The 18,748-nt window shown below is 43.4% G+C and overlaps 1 protein-coding gene across 1 annotated transcript in view; it reads right to left on the bottom strand.

The window, feature by feature from the left end:
- pdzd2 (PDZ domain containing 2) overlaps positions 1 to 18,748 on the bottom strand; it is a gene marked incomplete at its 5' end in the record, with an annotated part of 38,120 nt that overhangs the window by 438 nt on the left and 18,934 nt on the right. Inside the window, 18 exons of the mRNA XM_079270605.1 lie at positions 218 to 352; positions 461 to 731; positions 1,522 to 1,623; positions 1,733 to 1,850; positions 2,606 to 5,261; positions 8,883 to 9,027; positions 9,234 to 10,174; positions 11,604 to 11,769; positions 11,899 to 12,002; positions 12,155 to 12,242; positions 13,056 to 13,188; positions 14,085 to 14,202; positions 15,566 to 15,788; positions 16,679 to 16,752; positions 16,834 to 16,948; positions 17,399 to 17,518; positions 18,092 to 18,240; positions 18,418 to 18,517. Coding sequence (XP_079126731.1) covers positions 218 to 352; positions 461 to 731; positions 1,522 to 1,623; positions 1,733 to 1,850; positions 2,606 to 5,261; positions 8,883 to 9,027; positions 9,234 to 10,174; positions 11,604 to 11,769; positions 11,899 to 12,002; positions 12,155 to 12,242; positions 13,056 to 13,188; positions 14,085 to 14,202; positions 15,566 to 15,788; positions 16,679 to 16,752; positions 16,834 to 16,948; positions 17,399 to 17,518; positions 18,092 to 18,240; positions 18,418 to 18,517 — 5,758 coding nt within the window. The remainder of the gene's footprint in view (positions 1 to 217; positions 353 to 460; positions 732 to 1,521; positions 1,624 to 1,732; positions 1,851 to 2,605; positions 5,262 to 8,882; positions 9,028 to 9,233; positions 10,175 to 11,603; positions 11,770 to 11,898; positions 12,003 to 12,154; positions 12,243 to 13,055; positions 13,189 to 14,084; positions 14,203 to 15,565; positions 15,789 to 16,678; positions 16,753 to 16,833; positions 16,949 to 17,398; positions 17,519 to 18,091; positions 18,241 to 18,417; positions 18,518 to 18,748) is intronic.

Below are 18,748 nucleotides of genomic sequence, written 5' to 3'. Positions count from 1 at the left end.
AGAAGTACAGCGACTCAAGTTAAAGATGCACCGCCTGATTCCTCTCAGCTCGAAGTAAGTCTGATCACGCACACACCCAAGACTAAATAACAAATCATTTTACCAGTACTACCTGTGCCATGACACTATACTCACATGTGTTTAAGGATGACCAAATGAAACGAGTATTGAGCTTTAACATGGACTTTTCTGAGAGACTTATAGAAAACCGGGTCACCTTTAAAGATGCGTTTCACAATGAGAGGCGTGTCTCCGTGGGACGAGGACTTCCCCCCTTCCAGACTGAAACCCAGGCCGGCAGAGGACTTGTGGAGCTCCACCGTTAAAGCACCGTCTGGACCCACACCCACCACTGGAAGGTAAATAATTAAGGTTGATGAGGTTAAACATAATATGGAAACAGTGAAGGAGGGGAGGAACTACTTTACCCTCATGGAGACGTGCGTCACAGAAGCCTTACCTGCTCCAACGCCCGAGGACGTCTTCCTGGCGGAACACGTCCTCTTTGGCCGGCCGGCCGAGTCATGTGTGTCAGAGGGGCCCATTCCACTGTCCTCGTCCCTCCAGATGACTACTAAGGACTGACTGGACAGCCTGGCTTGATGGAGGCAGGAGACCACCTCTCCGTGGCTTTTCCCCCCCAGACTGCTGCCGTTTATGGATAAAATGCAGTCGCCTCTCTGGATTGTGCCCTCGAGGCTCGCTGTCCCTTTGGTGAAGACCCGATGGACCTGAACACAAAGTTAAAGATTATAGCATTAATATTATAATAATAATCTTTATTTGTATAGCACTTTTCATATAAATCAAAACATTCAAATGAATCAAAACATTACGTTTCTCCATAAAAATCTGTGTGGCTAACATTAGCACAGTACATTAGCACATCATTAGCTTGCGTAAGCTACCTGGCTTTAAAGGAACACTGTTGGTCCTTAATTAAATGGTCTTCTGACTTGATCACCAGGTGATGTTTCACATTCACACTGTGACCCGTAGGCCTCAGCTTCTATCTTTATCTTTTTGATGAGTTTTCACGGATGAATCACTTTGACATCCTGATATATCCTTCAAATGCATATTGTAGATCCTTCTTTGTTTATCCCAAACATGTATAATATTTATTCAGGCAGTACACTTAGTGACAGTGTGGGCTCCATGGTAACACGGAGTAGCAGTGGAAGGCGGGGCTTACTGATGGGTCAAATACGTTTTGTTTTTCGGCTCGGTGTTTGTCGTTACTATTGTTGTATGGATGTCATGTGTTTTTACATTGAAATATTGTAAATACATTATGTGGTCCCCAGGAAGAGTAACTGCTGTGCTGTGACAGTATCTAACGGGGGTCAAAACAAACTAACACACCTCATCAAGATATTTTTCTCAAGACAAACCTGAGCACAGCAGAGACAGAAAGACTCCTCCTACAGTATGAGAACATTCCCGACTTTTTTACCCCCCAGTGGTAGTATCAAAAGAGACGATGGCAGCTTGTACTGCATTGGAACACACTGTACTTACAGTTATTGCCTTCTGCTCAAGATCGACTCCACCAGCAACACTAAAGCCAAGCCCCGAGCCTTCCTCTTTGCTCAGGACTACGAGGTGAGTATTACCGTTGACCTGCAGCGAGTTCAGACGCAGAGTCAATGTGACAAACAAATGTATACAGAAAGTAGGACTGACACAGGCTAGTCTACGAAATGTGGAAGTTCTAAAAGTATGGCGTCACCTCTGAGAGGGCCTCGGCCTCCTGAAGCAGGGCCGACACGTACGACTGAAGCGTCGGGGCGGAGAGCAGGGTTTGCAGCTTACGCTGACTCACGGGAGAAGAAGCCAGCACCTTTAAACTGCAGACAAAAGGAGCCAATGAGTTGTTTCCCCGATTACAATTTCAAACAACATCAAACACAATTTTAATACAAAGAAACACAAGAAAGTAAATTATCAATTTCTAGTTTTATTGGAAAAAATGTTGTCAGGTTTGGCTAATATTGGCCAAGAAAATGTAATTTTTTCAATTTACCATTATTTCTACAATATATTCCTTACAAATGCTAATCATGAGATCAATCAGTGTTGTCTCTATTATTGTGGCCCTTGGTCTGTGTGTGTGTTATACATCTGTGTATATTCAACCTCTTCTTTGGATACAGACTTTTAAAAAACAGCTCAAAACCCACCTTTTTAGGAGTAAAAACCCATGTCCTAGACCTGCTCTTAAAATATGTTTTAAATTTTTATTTAATTATTTTTTATTTATCAATTTTTTATTTTTCTCTGTGTATGTCATTTATTGACCCTAGGGTCACAGTGTGTTTTTAATGCTTTTAAATTTCTGCTCTGTTAAGCACTTTGTGATGTTATGTCTGTGAAAAGCGCTCTATAAATACATTTCATTCATTCATTCATACATGGACATTCATTCTTACTCTGTAAAGTATTATGTACTTTATTGTATATATGAAAGCGACGTGTACTTGAACTGTAACATTGATGCCTTATTGGCAATGTCACCATTGTGAAAGAGATTTCTTATCTCAGTTGTTTTCATCTGGTTTAATAAAGGTTCAACTCAACAAATCAAATGATTGAACTCCCCCACCTGATTGCCCAGCCAGGCTGTTGTCCGTGGGTTCCTGGGGTTCCCCGAGGAGTCTCTTCAGTGGATCCAACATCACCTCCGCTGTCCCTGTTCACATCAGCTTTTGTCAGGATTGCAGAAGGTGGAAAACTCTTAGTCGCTGTAGCTTTCTTGAGTATGGTGGCATGGCTGCCAGGCTCAGTTGTATCCGCGGTCGTACCGTGGTCTCTGGTAAAGTCCTCGGTGCATAGTTTTTCCAATTCAGGCATGCTGAGAGCCCTGAGCTGCCGCAACCTGCTGCGGGGAAGTTTGTCGTGTTTCCTGCGCAGCACCTGAGGGGTCTGTGGTGCCGTCCAATCTGGAGCTTTGAGACCGCGAGACTCGGGACCGCCTTCCATCGGGGGAGCTGCGTTGTAGCTCGAACGTGGGAGCCCAAGGTTGATCAGTGTAATGCTGGATGGAGATTTACGGAGGAGAGGTGAGCAGGGCACGGTGGGGATCAGATTCTCCACATAAGAACTCAAACTCCTTTGCCGTGCCCGGCAGTCGATAGAATTGACCAAGCCCATGTAACTGGCGATCCTTTGGTTAAGCGAGGCTCTATACGCCAGAGCGTAAGACTGAATGTCACTGCTTTTAGCCACCGGTTTGTCAAAGTTAGCCAGGTTTTCAAAGGACTTTATCTTGTGTCGGACAGAGAAAGGATTGTAGCCTGCTGACAAGGAGGTGTCTGTGGTGAGGCTTCGCCTTTCCATCGTCTTTATGTACAGTCTGGACGTGCTGGACTTTAGGGTCTCACTTGTCTCTACAATAGTGCTGGGTTTTGAGCCATTACTTGTGGTTGAATCAGTTTCTTTAGCAGAACCCAGGGAATTAAACACTGTGTTACTGACCGTGACGTTTGTTTTTTCTACCGTGGAGTTGGCACGAGACAGCATGGGGGCTAATCCTGAATCTGTGCCTCTTTGAGTGGGTTTAGATTCTTCTGAATTTACGGTTTCTTTGTGTGCCATAACTGCTGGTGAAGAACCAGAAAAGGAAGACAGTCGAACTTCTATAAATGTTCTCTGAGTGGCAGTGGTGTGGGATTGGCTCTGTGATTTGCCTGGCGCTTTGGAGCTTAAATGGATCTCTTTGGCCAGTTGCACTGTTTGTGGTGTGCTACCTGAAGGCCCGTGCTCAGCTGTAGCTTGCAGTCTGTCACTTACTTTGGGCCAATCAAGGCATTGGGTATTGGTCTTCAAAGAGCTGGACGTGGTTGCCGTTGATGTGGATTTTGGTGACTGGTTCAAGGAAGCCTTGGTGTTTAAGGATACTGGACTTTCCCTGCCGGTCAGCTCCTCCTTTGGTTTGTTGTTACTTTTAATACTAAGGCCCTTCAATTTGGGAGCATTAGTGTTTGGTCTGATTTGAGATTCAACCTGGAGTTTGAAGTTACTACTCCACACGGGACAGTCTATACTATCAAGAAGTTTTAGCCCAGAGTTCTTCTTAAGCACGGAGATAGCTTGGGGGTTTAAATTACTTCTATACTCCAAGGCTTTTTCTTTGCTTGTCATTGACGCTGACACTCTCGTATCCGATCGGCCGATGCTTGAACCTGCGGTCTCTGTCTCCATTGAAGGTAAATGGGGAGTTTGTGTGTTCAAGTGCCTCAATAAAGCTGAGGTTAGCGAGGCATCTGCATGCAAATTTGTAGTCGTAGTACCCTTAGTGGCACTGTGGGTATTTGGTGGATAGGGGCTGCTGCAAGTGCTTTGGGGACTGGATGTCACACATGCTTTAACTTTGTCACAGGGTTCAATGGCACTATCAGTGTGGCACTGTAAAGAATTCCCAGGTATTGTACTGTTGGAAGATTGGCATGGCTGCACTGGAGAGGAGACCCCTAATAAATGAGATAGCTGCGACTGTTGTGTTGTTGTAACAGAGTCTTCATTGTTTGTCAGTAAGACATCAGCGGAGAGCTGCGAGGTCTCATCAAGGATTGTGTTTTGACTGCTGGCATGCTGAAAAGATGGGGACTCATTCGGTGACTGGCTTAAATGAGAGACTTCACCAGCAGCAGGTTGCTTGGCATCACACAAACAGAACTCCACCTCCTCCTCATCTGACGGCTCATGAAAACTACCACCACTGCCGGCCATCGTATTGACCAGTACACTGCTGTCACTGGAGGAGTTACTGTTTGAGTCACTGTCATCTCCTATGGGGTACATAGACTTAGAACCAGCATCAGGCCTTTGGGGATGTGATCCATTGAAAACAGCAGAGCTGTTTGTCTCCATAGTGGGCACGGCACCTTTTTCTTTTCCTGCATCCGAGATGAAACAGTCCAGGGGATCGGACTGTACTGGAACCTGAATGCAAGCTTTCTCACACTGGGTTACTCTATGCTGGCTTGAATGGCAGGATACAGGCTCATGAGACAATGTTTTGTCGGGGGATTGATTGTGTGTATGTGTAACACTGCAGAGGCTTACTTCTGATAAAATATCATCTATATTGGTGATGGGTAATTGAAAGTCTGTTTGGGTTGTGTGGTTGAAATTTCTCGAATTTGCACCTATTACTTGTTCTTCATCAGATGTGTCCTGAACAGATCTGGGTGGGTTCAGTGTAGTGGCTCCGTCACTGCTCCCTGATGACATTATCAAACTGGACAGTCGATCTACAGCTGGGACCAAAAATAAAAGGTAAGCTGTTTCGTTAGGACTGAATGAGAAGCGCTGAGTTAATCATTTGAAGTAACGAAGGTTAGGGTTTAACCCTAGTTCTATCAGCACAGGCAGAGCCCTCTACCGGACTCTATGGGTAATACTCTACTCCAATCACAAAGAAGCATTTGTCTACTCTAAATTTGCATACGTGTAGCCGGTTAATCAGGACATGCCTATCCGAATATGTGCGGACCCCCCAGTACATCAGGCTGACTGGCTACGGGTTATTTGCCGCAGCCCACCTACTTCTTTATAACCCAGGCTGCAACAGCAGAGAAGTAGGGGGCCAGAGTCAACACAGGTAGTCCGCAAATGAAGTGAGGCATGGCCTAAGCCTACAGGGGTCATAATACAAGCAGTACACACCCTGCACATACCATTCCCTGGTCCTTCAGAAAGCACAGGAGCGTAGCTGTCTCATGCCAGAGGGCAAATCGCCGTTCGCTGAAGAGAAAAAGGATGGCACACAGTGTTGTGTGCTGCTTTATATACCGTGGGGTTCACATGTTCGGTGAGGCATGTGCTGATTGGCCAGCTTATGCCCAGTGGGGGAGAATATTACTCACAGAGTCCAGTAGAGGGCGGAGCCTGTGCGAATTAGAATATATGAAGGTTTTGTCAAAATGGTAAATGGAAAAGCGCTGTACACTTGGCCTCTCATTCACCCTTTCACACACACAGCCGGGCTACAAAAAGACACACTCCTGAAAAACTAACAATGTTCTTTTATCTTGCAACACAGTGAAGTTAAATAATGAAATAAAATAACTTAAGAAGAATGTCCAGGCTGATGGTTTTGTCCATCTGGATGTTTTCTGGTGTTGTGTGAGAGCAAGTCTTTCACTGCAATATGCAGAGCATTTAGAATCCCCAAAACACTCTTTTTTCTGTACCAGTTACATAGTTGTGTTTCAACTCCAGGTTAGTCAGGAAAAATGTATTTTAATTTGAACGTCATCATGATGAATCAGTTTACCAAAGTCTCGGAACAGGCCATAAGGTCTGGGAGGTACCTTGATAATAATGAGGCAAACTTAAAATATCTGAAACGGAAGCAACAGAAGGGTCAGAGAGAGGGCTGATTGCAATTTAAAAAAATTCTAAACAGATTCATATTTCTAAAAAAGAAAAACAACAAAATTCACCAGTAGAAATACCTCAAATATGACAGCTTTGGCATAACATATTGCTTTCCTGAGAATCAGAGACTTATTATAACAAAGAAAAGTTATTTAAATGATTATGTAATTGAAATTGTCATTCTAAACAATACCTGATGGGTCATTGAACTATCCAATTACAGGCCTGCAAGCATATTGTAGAACACAGAAACTACATACTACACGTTGCATCAGAGGCGTTAGATTACGTCAGCAAAGACTAAAAGTCGTTGTGTGAATGTCTATGGTTGGGTAGACAGAAATGTATTGATTGATTAATTCAGAAAATGTAGGGACTAGAGATGTTCAGATACCATTTTTTCATTGCTGATACCGATTTCGATGCAGAGTACCGATCCAATAACAGTATATATACATATAAATATACCCAGACATACCAAGAACAGGATATATGCATATAAATATACACAGAGATATATATACATTTGAATCAATGTATACTACTAAACCTGTATGGCTGAATGAATGAATGCCATCGAACTTTCTTGTATAATCTAGAATATTGCCAGATTGTTGACACTCTGCTTCCTTTGGGCTAACATTACACTCTCAGCCAGCATCTGCCCGATCGGTACTGTGCGCCATCATCATCATGGATTTGTGACGCAGCTGTAGTTTTTTCTGAGACTGATGATGGAAGTAGCTAACGAGTGAGTCATCTCGTTTCTTTCTCATCTCTGTTGAGAGTTGCACATCTGCAGTACCGATCGGGGAGGATTTATGCATCGAGTCGTGTTCCCATGGTGCGTAGATGAGTTGATAAATGTTATCGAACGTGATATTGGATCGGTGCCCTATCCAGCATTTTAGGCTCTATCGGAGGCATTTCCTATTCTGGTCTCGGTATCAGAACAACTTTAGAGACATTGCTGTGGTTGTTGCAGGGTGTCACATGAGTATGTATTCTGTTGCTGTCTCTTAACAGATCAAGATTGAGGAAGATGTAAAGAGGATGAAAGGAATCATCTGGTCACCACCTACAGAATTAAACATTTACAGATGTCCTAAACTTGAAAAATTAAAGTCAGGGGATTGATTTTTATTTCTTTTATCACATAAATCGGTAATTGAATCCCTAATACATTAAATGCAACCCTTCCACGGCAATCCGATGTCCGAAAATGTACAAAAAGATTGTGATCTAATAAAAAGCACCTCCCTCTGAAGTAATTTGGTAACAAAACTCTTTTGGTGACCAAGAAACAGTGATCCACAGCAATGTCTCCGCTCCACTAAACTAAGGTTAACACTACTGTACTATACAAGTCTCATTTGTCAATTCAGGCATTCAGGGAGTTAGGCTACAGGGTAAATATAGTACTGCTACTAAAAGGTAAAAATATACTGTATGAGATAGTCACCATGGATAGAAAGCCAGATGCTTGCAGGTTGCTTTGGGGAAGTAAGTGAGGGAGGGTTGATCCTACAGCTTAAGTCGGCATAAAAGGGACAGAAATGGTGCTCTATTGAAAGGCAAACTGAGAGGCATTCTGGTACTACTGCTCGTAAACACTAATGTGAAGAAGCGTAATACACATATAATACATATATAATATACACCACCACATCAGGTGAACGTTGAGCGAAAGAGTAAGAAAAGATTGAAATTAAAATCCATCCATCAGCTAGAACGCTTGGACTTAAGGGTCGATCCCACTTTCATTGATAAAGTCATGAGTTTAAAGGCTGAGCAGATGCCAAAACAATGCACAGGAGTTAATATTACTGTGTGGTGACATTTTACAAAGATATCAGTTTCTTGACTCAAAAAGATCGCAAAGTTAACAGTAGAATTCTACTAGAATATGGCCGATGTCAAGAAAAGATCCGGTATATTTCAACCTGGTGGACGAGCTGAATGAGCCTCCGACAGCTTTTCAAATACACACAATTTTTACGGGAAATATTTCAAACGCTTGTCTTTGAGTCCGACCGAAAGCAGCACTACGGTGAACTCCACAGGGATCAACATCCGGGTTAATGTAGATCCTTATGCAGTTGTCCCACGTGGTTATTCTGAGATGCTACTTCCTGTGTTTACTTTCTCACGGACTAAGAGACGAGCGTTGATGATTCATGTAAAATCATGGGTTGTTGTTTTTTTGGAAAGTTCTAATTTCCAAGAATCTCGCCGGATTCACTCATCAGGAAATACGCCAGGTTGAATTATTCCAGAATCTTATGTTTGGTGTGTGCGGCCACTACTGATTGGCTGAAGAAGTGCATTTGGACAAGATGGACTTTCCTACCTTTCTTACCTCTGTCTCTGCATCAGCAACTTAAAGCTGCTTAAAAAAACTAAATGTGGAGTCCTGAGGTGAAAGCACAACAGTAGCACACTGACGCTGGATGACCTATAACCTCCAGAAAAAAGTGATCCTAAAAACGAGGTCTTACCTGAAACCGGTCTCTTAATTTCCAAGGCCAGTGTAATGGGAAGACTGTGCATGAGCTCACAGATTTCCTGGTAAGTAGAGGAGCGCACCGACGTTTCCCCAATTTTGACAATCTCATCTCCAGGACACAGGTTTCCCGTTGTTTCCTGGGTGCACGATGAAGCAAAAGAGATCAAACTCAGCTTGTGACTGAGCGACAGAACCACCAGTGCTCTGGCAAAGAAAATACGATTATATGTCAAATTATTTGGAATAATCTTGAAATAATTCAAACAGCGAAGTTTGGCGTAAAGCCGGCAGCATCCATTCACTAACATTGGAGCGGTATGAAGATGAGACCAGTCACACTTACCCTTTCTGCTGCACCTCCAGGCATTAGCCCAACGACGACGACTTTCAGAGGGGATGACATGATCTCCAGGTCGAGGCCGAACGACTCGTCCTCGCTTCTCCGCAGCGTCACGGCGTCGATGGTGCAGACACCCACAAGCTCACTGGCATCTCCCTTTTTGCAGAGCTGATGGGGTACCGAGCCACCGCCGATCTTGGGGTTTCTTCCACACTGGGTGGCTTGGGAAGGGGGCTGGGACGGGCCCAAGACTGGAGAGGACTCATCCTCTGCTCTGGACTTCTGCTGCTGGGGCAAGTTTGGCGCTTCGATGCTCATCATACTTTTGACCCGCGTCACTGCTTTATGCTCGAGCTTGGGCGAGCGCTTCGACTCCAACTGTCCGTCCTCTGGATTTGTGGAGTTATCACTATTGATGGCCAAATTGCTGGGCCCGGAGTCCAAACCTCTTGCCCCCCCTGCTTTGCGGATGGCCATGAGGGGCGACTCGGAAGCCGGTGACTCTGACTTATTGGCAATACCTTCCTCACACTGTGAGAAACTACCACAGAGTGGTGTTTTCCCATCATGGCTTCCGCACCTCTGCAAATCCCCGTCTTCACTGTTTCCATTTATATCCAACGACGATGTAGCACTCACAACTGCTGAATCACATTTGGGAATTTCGGATGCTTGGGCACCGCTGAAGTTAACAGAGTCCGGTTTTGTTGGCCTGCGGAGGAGCCCGGTGTTCCTGGCGTGGCCGTCCTCCTCGTCGCTGAGCTCGTCCTCAAAGCACATCAGCCGTCGCTGGCGGAGAAGCGGGCTTCGCACGGAGGCGGGGCTAGAGACGGCGACGGGCTGGCAAACTGCCTCCCCGCGGGGATTGGGGGGAACGGGGGTCTTGTCTTGCGAAGCGCTGAGCACGGGGCCACTCTCCACTTCTGTTAGAGAAGGGGTGAATGCTGAGAATAAGTCATTTTCGTTGCCAAATAAAAACAGACAAAGAGGAAGATCTGGTGATGGTGTCACAATGCATTAAAACTTTTTTTACACTATGGGCCGTCTCCCGGATGGGGTTCTATTTCATCCTTACTGACCGCCAGAGGCAGTGCTTAACACTCGATATCTTCCGTCTTGACGGAACACACGAGGCACATATAGCGTACGTTCAACTACGCAAAAGCCCAAAATGCTACCTTCTGATTGAAAACAATTACAAAAAGCTGCTGAAACATCCTCCGTATGTTGTAGAGCCTCAGTATAGACCTTTTACTTCTGGTCAATTGGGAGGAACAGTACAAAACTACAATTACCGCCTCACACTTGCATGCCTTCACCAGCCAGTCAAGTTGCAGTTTAAATCCATGTAATCGTTCTACCATGTCAACCATTTTTGTGTCATTTTCACAACTAGCATACGAGTTATTGAGTTATGGCCAAAAACGTGTTTTGTGAGGACGCAGTGACCTTTGACCGCCACATTCTAATCAGTTCAACTTTGAGTTAAAGTGGATGTTTGCGGCAAATTTGAGGAAATTTGCTTTAGGCATTCCCGTTGGACGGACGGAAATTTTGACACCAAACACGGAGCTAAATTTAGCCTCCAAGAAAAACATCAAATTGTCCAAGAATTAAAAGGCAGACTGCAATCACAGCAGAATATATTTACACAGCTACAGCCCAGTGCATGCTGAAGGTATGTGAGCAGAGCTCTGACCAGATACAGACTTTTACAAATGTCAGTTTGTGAAGAAACACCATCGCAGACGAGTTGATGAACTAGCAGCAATCTAACAACACAGCTAGCTAAGAGACGAGCAGGTACTTGTGTTTGTAATGAACTGTTGATGAAAGCACAGACAACACGGATACATCATCTATCCATGTTTATCAGACCTGACTCTCAGTGAGCAGCTCTTGGATGTAGCTGCCATGCACAGGACGACGACAGGGAGGAACATTAGTGATGCAGAGAGGTGACACAAACAGCTTTGAACAACGTTAATGTCATAACTTGTATTTGATATTTGTCTTTGTTATTTTCTTTAATAGTTTGATCTTTGATAGTCATGTGGGTTTCTTAACCCTCAATTAAAATGATTTATGTTATAATAACAGAAATGTGTTTAAATATCATTTTTCATTTATATAACTGCATGTACAATATTTTTACACTTGACTAAACAATCATCAAATGCAGAGAGAGTTATTTAACAATATGTTAGGGAGAAGTTAGTTATACAGTCTTACATTTACAACCGGCCCTTTGAGGGCGACCGTGATGCTGATGTGGCCCAGAGTGGAAATGAGTTTGACACCCCTGCTCTAGAGCTATGGTTTAACCCGAAAAAACCTCTCCATGGTATTTAAATGGGTGAAATGTTTTTTTACCAAGTGGCCGTGATGAGTTGTCCTCCATGGAAGTGCTGCAGCTCCGCTGGTGGAGCACCTCGTCGCTGTTGGAGCCCATCAGCACGGACTCGGAGGAGAAGGAGTGGCCGGAAACGTCCTGGGAGAAGTACTGAGACAACTCTGTTTCTGAGCTCAGAGACCCCTGCTACGCCAAAATGAAAGAAGAACAAATCAAGGGAAGGAAGATGAAAAACAGAGCGAGATCAATACTAACACCACACTACCCGTGTCTACGAACGAAGAAGTAAGACATGCATGTCGAATGCAAACGTACTCTACTGGCCGGCTCAAGGAATCTCTTCATGGTCCAGCTGAGAGACGGGGAGCCGTCTCCCTGCCTGTCCTTCAGCGTTGGGTAGGGGCTCTTACAGGACGCACCTGCACATCATACAACCGGGACAGTTAGCATCCGAGCCAGGCTGTTGCTAACTGCCTTTAGCACTTAGTTCAACTGCGGTGCTGGTATTGTAACACCTGTAAAATGACAGGAGAGCAGGAGTACATGGACGACAAAGGGAACGATATCGGACCTTGGGGGTGAGACGAAGGTCTGTTTTTGCTCATTTTGTCGCGGTGTGTGGATCGAGCTATGATGTGATCCATCTCCTGTTCCGATACCTGAGAAAAGACAATGAGATGCAATGTTAAATAAAAATGTACATCATGAAAGATGTAAAAAGGGCATAAAATGAAAGCATGCCTTCATATGTATGAGTATCAATATTCCAACGAACAAACGTAAACTAAATATGATTGTACCACCACCCCCACTATGAAGCGTGGCGGCAGCTTCCTGCTGGGAGGCTGGTTCTCAGTAGCAGGAGCTGGAAGGCTTGTGAAGATCAACGGTCAAACAAGCGTCAACCTCCGGGTCTGAGAAAGAAGCCTATCAGGAAGTGTCTTAAACTTGCATTCTCTCTACTGACCAGCAGGGGGCGACTCCTCTGGTTGTATTGAAGTCTGTGAGAAAATGACTCTACTTCTCTCTTGATTTATTACCTCAGTAAACATTGTAAACATGAGTTTATGGTCTCAATCTCTAGTTTCAAGTCTTCTTCAACACAGCATGATGTTCATTTAGTAAATTATCTTGTGATTGACTATTGACCGCTACAAACAAACCTGTTGTTAGCAAACCAAAACCAACATCCAAACTAATATAGTTAACATGAATGACGGATGCACCTTGCTCACAAAGCTACCGGCAGCAAGCTCATCACAAACAACTGCATCACGGTTTGCATTTTGACAGTCCTACAGCAAGTGAATGGGAATGATCTACCCTTTACTCTTTAGTATCAACCGGATTTCTTTGGCATGCTCCAAGTTCCCTGTGGGACACTTCCTGGTGTGTTTTTGAATAGAAAAAGAGTTCAGGCTGTTGAATATCTTAAAAGAGATCTATATTAATAGAGACACTCATCCTCTTACCTTGGGGTTAGGGTGCCTGCTGATAATGAGACTGACAGGTCCAGGGCCACATTCACTGAGGATGGCATAGGCCTCGCTGAGAGCAGCATGACGGAGACTGACCGAGTCCACCTCCAGTATCTGATCCCCACGACTACACGGAGGAGCACAGGCATCGGCAAAACACCGTCAAAGACCTCTTTGTACATACCCGAACGGAAAGCAAACGTACCCACGTACAATCACATGGAAACATTATATGCATGACAAATTATGGATAAATACATCTGCTACGGAAGCCCTGAGAGGCAACTGATTCTGGTGTTCCATTTTCCGAGTCTGATCTAAATAGTTTTCTCTCCCGTATTTATGACTTGAGAATGTGGAATTTTCCTTAAAAGTTCCTTAAATATGTATTTTCATCATTCTTAAAGGGACAGTTCATCCTCAAATCAAAAATACACATTTGTCCTCTTACCTGTAGTACAGTACAATGAGTTGCCTCGTGTGTAGATATCGTCCTGAGAGATGTCTGCCCTCTCTTGTAATGTAATCTAAAAAGCTATGGCAAAAAGAAAATAGTTCCTCCATGAACCTTCTCACAACAAGGTCATTGGACTATCCTGAGTAAGCTTGAGAAGTATTAACAATTTCTGGAACGAGACATTGCTGTTGAGGTTTTCAAATGTATTTTTAGCACCGCAACCCAATTGCCATCTAGTTCCATTATATTGCCGAGAAGGCAGACATCTCGACGGCTGATATCTCCAAAACAAGGCACCTCTCACCAATACAATGTCAATTGATAAATGGCACTACAGGAAGGACACAATATAGTTTTTTGTCACTTTTGGGGTGAATTGTCCCTTTAAGTAATAAACCACAGGTGAGAAAACTATTTAGATGAAACTTAGAAAATGGAGCACCAGTCCAATTTTTAACACCTCGGGGCTTCGATACTTTCAAACCAACGAGCTAATATGAAAGTATGCTGCTCATTTGCATTTCAGTTTCCAGTTCAAAGATGACCCTGGAGTTTTATTTTTGTACCTAAGCCTGCTGTCCATCTTGGCCACAGATCCCAGTGCCAGGCTATGGATGTAGATGCCAGGAGCAGCGTTCTCCAGGGTCAGACAGCAAACTCCAATCCCGAGACCAACACTGGGCTCTAAAAAACCAGAGAAAACATCCATTAACAGAACAGAAGGTTCCGCAAAAAAGACCTCCTTGTAAAGCATGACTGCTAGCCCAGAAATGTCATTCGTACGGACACAAAGCAGTCAAGGATATAGTGTACAAAAGTATGAGGACATACTGTCCCGTTGCTTTAGTATCATTCTGGTCCGGGTCCATGTTTCCTGGTTTGAGCCCATTGGTTCCAATGAAGGGAACTCTTAATGCTACAATGATATTCGACACAAATAATGTCCTTGCAACGTTTTGCCAACAGCTTATGTTTGTCCCTTCTCTGTTTCAAATAAATAAAGAAACGATTTCCCAGTTTGGTGTGGGAGAACTTGACTGAACCCCATTCAACACCTTTGGGTTGAGCTGAACGGAACAAAAAGAAGTATAAATGTTAGAGGTGGAAGAAAATATAGATACACTTGAGTGTTGCAATGTTACGTTTTGTGTTACTGCATCAACTCTCAAAAAACACTATGGATTTGTAATTGATAGTTCACATGCAAAAGATCACACAAAAAGTAGTGTCATGATGTTGTATGTTACAGGGACAAGGATGAATCAAATGCAGAGCCAGCTGGTATGGTCATTCCCAAAGACTGGGTCAGGACCCACAGGAGGGCTGCAGGACATTTTATTTGGGCTGCCAAATAAATCAGCAGAATTTCTCCCAGTTTTTCATTTAAAATGTACGTCTGCAGTTCCCCTTTGAGCCACATGAGGGAGCCTGAGTGTTAGTATTGTTCGAGCCTACGGTACTTATAACAGGGACTCGAATGAAACTTTCTTTTTGTTCTATTGATGAGAGGAAAAAAAACAAGAGCCCGTTAACTCCCCCTACATGCACGTATTGGGTCTCATGCATCAAGCATGTAACACATCAATAACATGCATTAAATAAAGTTGTTAATTATCAAACGTGTATTTTCTAAATGGCTGGTTTCCATAGAACGGTCAGGAACATTCATTTACGCACAAATTATCGTTAAGACCTATTGTGAATTGGGTCATGATGGTCTGTCGTTTTGAATAAGTGGGTCCCTGGAAAGAAAAAGTTTGGGAAACACTGCTTAATACTATGACAGTTTTCATAAATTCAAATTACAAAAAATCACAATATATCGCCATATATGGAATCGTAAGCCCTGAATCATATTTCTCGTAACGCCAACACACAGCCCTAATATGTATGTAAAATAAAAATAAAAATATTAATAATTATTTGTGTCAAGTTGCAAATTTACTCTGATCTTGGTTTCAGAAAAAGACGCCTGCAGGATATCTCAAAACAGGAAGTGGAATGAAAACCAAGGGTTGTCTCTGGGTTCTCCGTCAGGTCAGCCAACCTTTATGAAGTGTGACCTCCATGATGATGCAGTCTTTGGGACCAGGACCGGGGCCCTTGTGGCCGTCAGCCTCCTCAGCCCCCGAGGGGACGGGAGTCCCCCCGCTGGTGTTGGAGTTGGGCGAGCTGGAGCGGCTGAGGAGGGTGGGGGTCGGACAGGGGGTCAGGGTGGGACTGCGCAGGCGGGTTCGGATCGTCAGCGTCACCACACCTTTTTTCAATTGCTGTTGGAAGAACATGACATGGGGTTGGATGCCCATGTCTGTAATGCATCGGCAACATACTTACAATGCATTACAATCTGCTAATAACGCTGTATAATTAAAGCTATAAGCACTTATAAATATCCATAATGCTTTATTACAATAATCATGACACATTATAACACATTTGACAATGACTTTTAAGGTCAATGGCGTAACATAATATTATTTCTATCCATCTTTTTGTATGTATCATGGTGTATTATTATGTCCATAGATGTAAACAACATAATATTTTTATTCTGTATTATAATGTGAGTTAGTCTGAGTGGTTATTCATGCATTAAGTTTAAATCTATGCAAGAATAACACACATATCATTGAATTTTCACTTTACTTTGGACAAACAATGACTAGAGGACAATCACATTGTAACAGTGATTATAATGCATTTATGAAATAATAATAACATATAACAACTATGGGAATTATAATACACTGTCATCATTAGGTGATCATTAGGTGATACTTGACCATATAAGTTATTATACATTGCTTTATAATTTGTTCAGAATATTGTTATACAGCATTATGAACGTTTAAGAATGTTTATATAATGCTAGAAGCAGATTGTAACGCATTATAAGTATGTTTATGATGCATTAGAGACGTGGAAATGTTACCAAAAAGACGAATTCAAAACTACTAGTTTTCCCAAAAACAGAACAACCCAAGCAGTTCTTGGTCTCTTTACAAACATTTTAATTTAGTCAGAGACATTCTTTTGTCTGAAGGAAAAACGAATGTCGTCACAGATATTTTTAGAAATTAAAGTTGATCTTTGTTCAGCTTTTCGCAACTGACCGAACTGTTTTCAACAACACAGAACATATTTCAACTACGCGGTCCACCTTGAAGGTCTGGATGGCCTGTTGGTGCGTGAGTCCTTGGAGAGACTCCCCGTTCACTTCCAGGATCTCATCCCCTGCAGAGGGAAGCCCACGGTTAGAAATAGCATGGGCGTAAATGAAGATCACGGAATCGATAAATGGAAAGCAACGGTTACCCTCTTTCAGTCGTCCGTCGGCTGCTGCCGCTCCGTGAGGGAAAATGGTTTTGACAAAAATCCCCATCTGACCGCGAGCCGAGTCCTGCCCGCCAACAATACTGAATCCTAGGCCCTATGAAAGGTAGATCTCATGTCAGAAAGGACGACAACGACACAGTCGTCATTTGTTTTTCGAAGAATATTGTGTTTTAATGGTGGTGACACAAGAGCTCATAGTACCCTGTTACCCCACTAGAGAGCTGTGCTCCCAGAATGCTCAAAAAGTAGGATGGGAGGCAGAGCCTTTAGCTACCAAGCTCCTCTCATGTGGAACCAGCTTCCACATGACTGTGGTTGTGCCTTCTGCCGTGGACCAAATGACACCCACTGCTACTGCTATGATTATTATTCTACGATATCAACTGCTGCTGTTATTATTAGTAGCAGTTATTCAGCTTACTACTCTTATTATATGAATCATTTATGTCATATGCATTGAATGTGTTGTAAGACTATCATGTAGCACTTGGAGTGCATTCTCTGAGCTTTATTCATGCGCACGTGTCAAAAGGAGTGCACTCACCTTGCCCTGGCCTTTCATCAGCACTATGCTGGAGATAATGGATGGCTGAGCCAGTCGCCATGGAGACTCCACTTGAATGGTACTCAGGGAGCGGGCTGATTTCTTAATGACCTGATACTCCTGAATATTAAGAGATTAATATGAAAAGAGCAAAACACAGTCAGACAAATTCATCTCGTGAGAACAACAGTTATTGATAGTGTTGATGAGACTTTTTATTCGAATGGTGTTTTTTTTGCATTCATCCCTCAAACTTCAGGACGACATGTGATGACTTCACTCTGAGTCTGTGGTTCTAAATGTCATTGCACTTCCGGTTCTCGCATTTCAAAGTCAATGGGTTTTTGGTTAGATGCCTGAAATAAGGTCTGTGGTTCAACACGAGCTTGAGAGATGTTAACGTTTTGTTCTACGACAGGTAGATACTCCACTCGTGAATTCAGAGGCCTTTAAAAAAAGGCGGTTGCTGACAAGTGGCTCAATGAGACGACTAAACGTCACCACACATACGATCTTCTTTTGATTTCCATCTTGTTGGTTATCCTGGCCTCAACCTATCCACCATGGAAATCTGATTTCATGATCTGCATATGACCATCTTATGTCATGATAAAATATATATGTTTCAGGCCATGCTCTTTATGTACATCTCAACACCAGTCAGTCGAAGAACAAGGTGAGACATTCGCTGACCTGTCTCACTCCAGCGGTGTCCAGCTGTTGAGGTAAGGAGTGTTTGCGGTGACCGGGTGGAGGCTTCTCCGCCACTTCACAGCTGCTCACACCGTTCTCCACAAGCAGCTCATCGTCCTCACCCACTGACTCCAGGCGACTGCTCCCCCCTGAGCCACCAAAGGAGAATCATTTATAGTGAATATCAGGGTCAAGAAGATACCAAACTCTGGGAGCACTGGTTGGAGCGCCAATATGGAAATATCATTTATTAATTATATCCATCCATCTATCAACATGAAAAGATGTACAAGTGTAATTTAAATGTGTTTCTATGGAGTACAAACCCTGGGATCGACTGCCGAGCTTCATCGGCGTGGGGCTGCATGAGGGTCCTTTGGGTGCCTCTCCATGACTTTGTCCTTCAAGTTTCTCCAAGTTAGTCAACTGTAACAGGGTAAAAACACACAGAGATGTTCAGTTCTTAAACAAATAGGCACTGCCTGAGTTCTGTCTGTTCATAAACCATTTCACAAATACATTACCTTTTTTTCGATAACATTTTAAGTTCCATATATAGTTGTATAGTATTAGTGTGCTATTCCAAATGGACACTCTGTCGCTGCTCTGTAGTACTGAAAGCAGTCATTCAGGTGGTCCATCAGGGTGGATCCTGAC

This window comes from Melanostigma gelatinosum (assembly GCF_949748355.1).
Source record: "Melanostigma gelatinosum genome assembly, chromosome: 6".
Lineage (NCBI taxonomy): Eukaryota > Metazoa > Chordata > Actinopteri > Perciformes > Zoarcidae > Melanostigma > Melanostigma gelatinosum.
The sequence above is the reverse complement of the archived record's forward strand: the minus strand, read 5'-3'. Positions and strand labels throughout refer to the sequence as shown.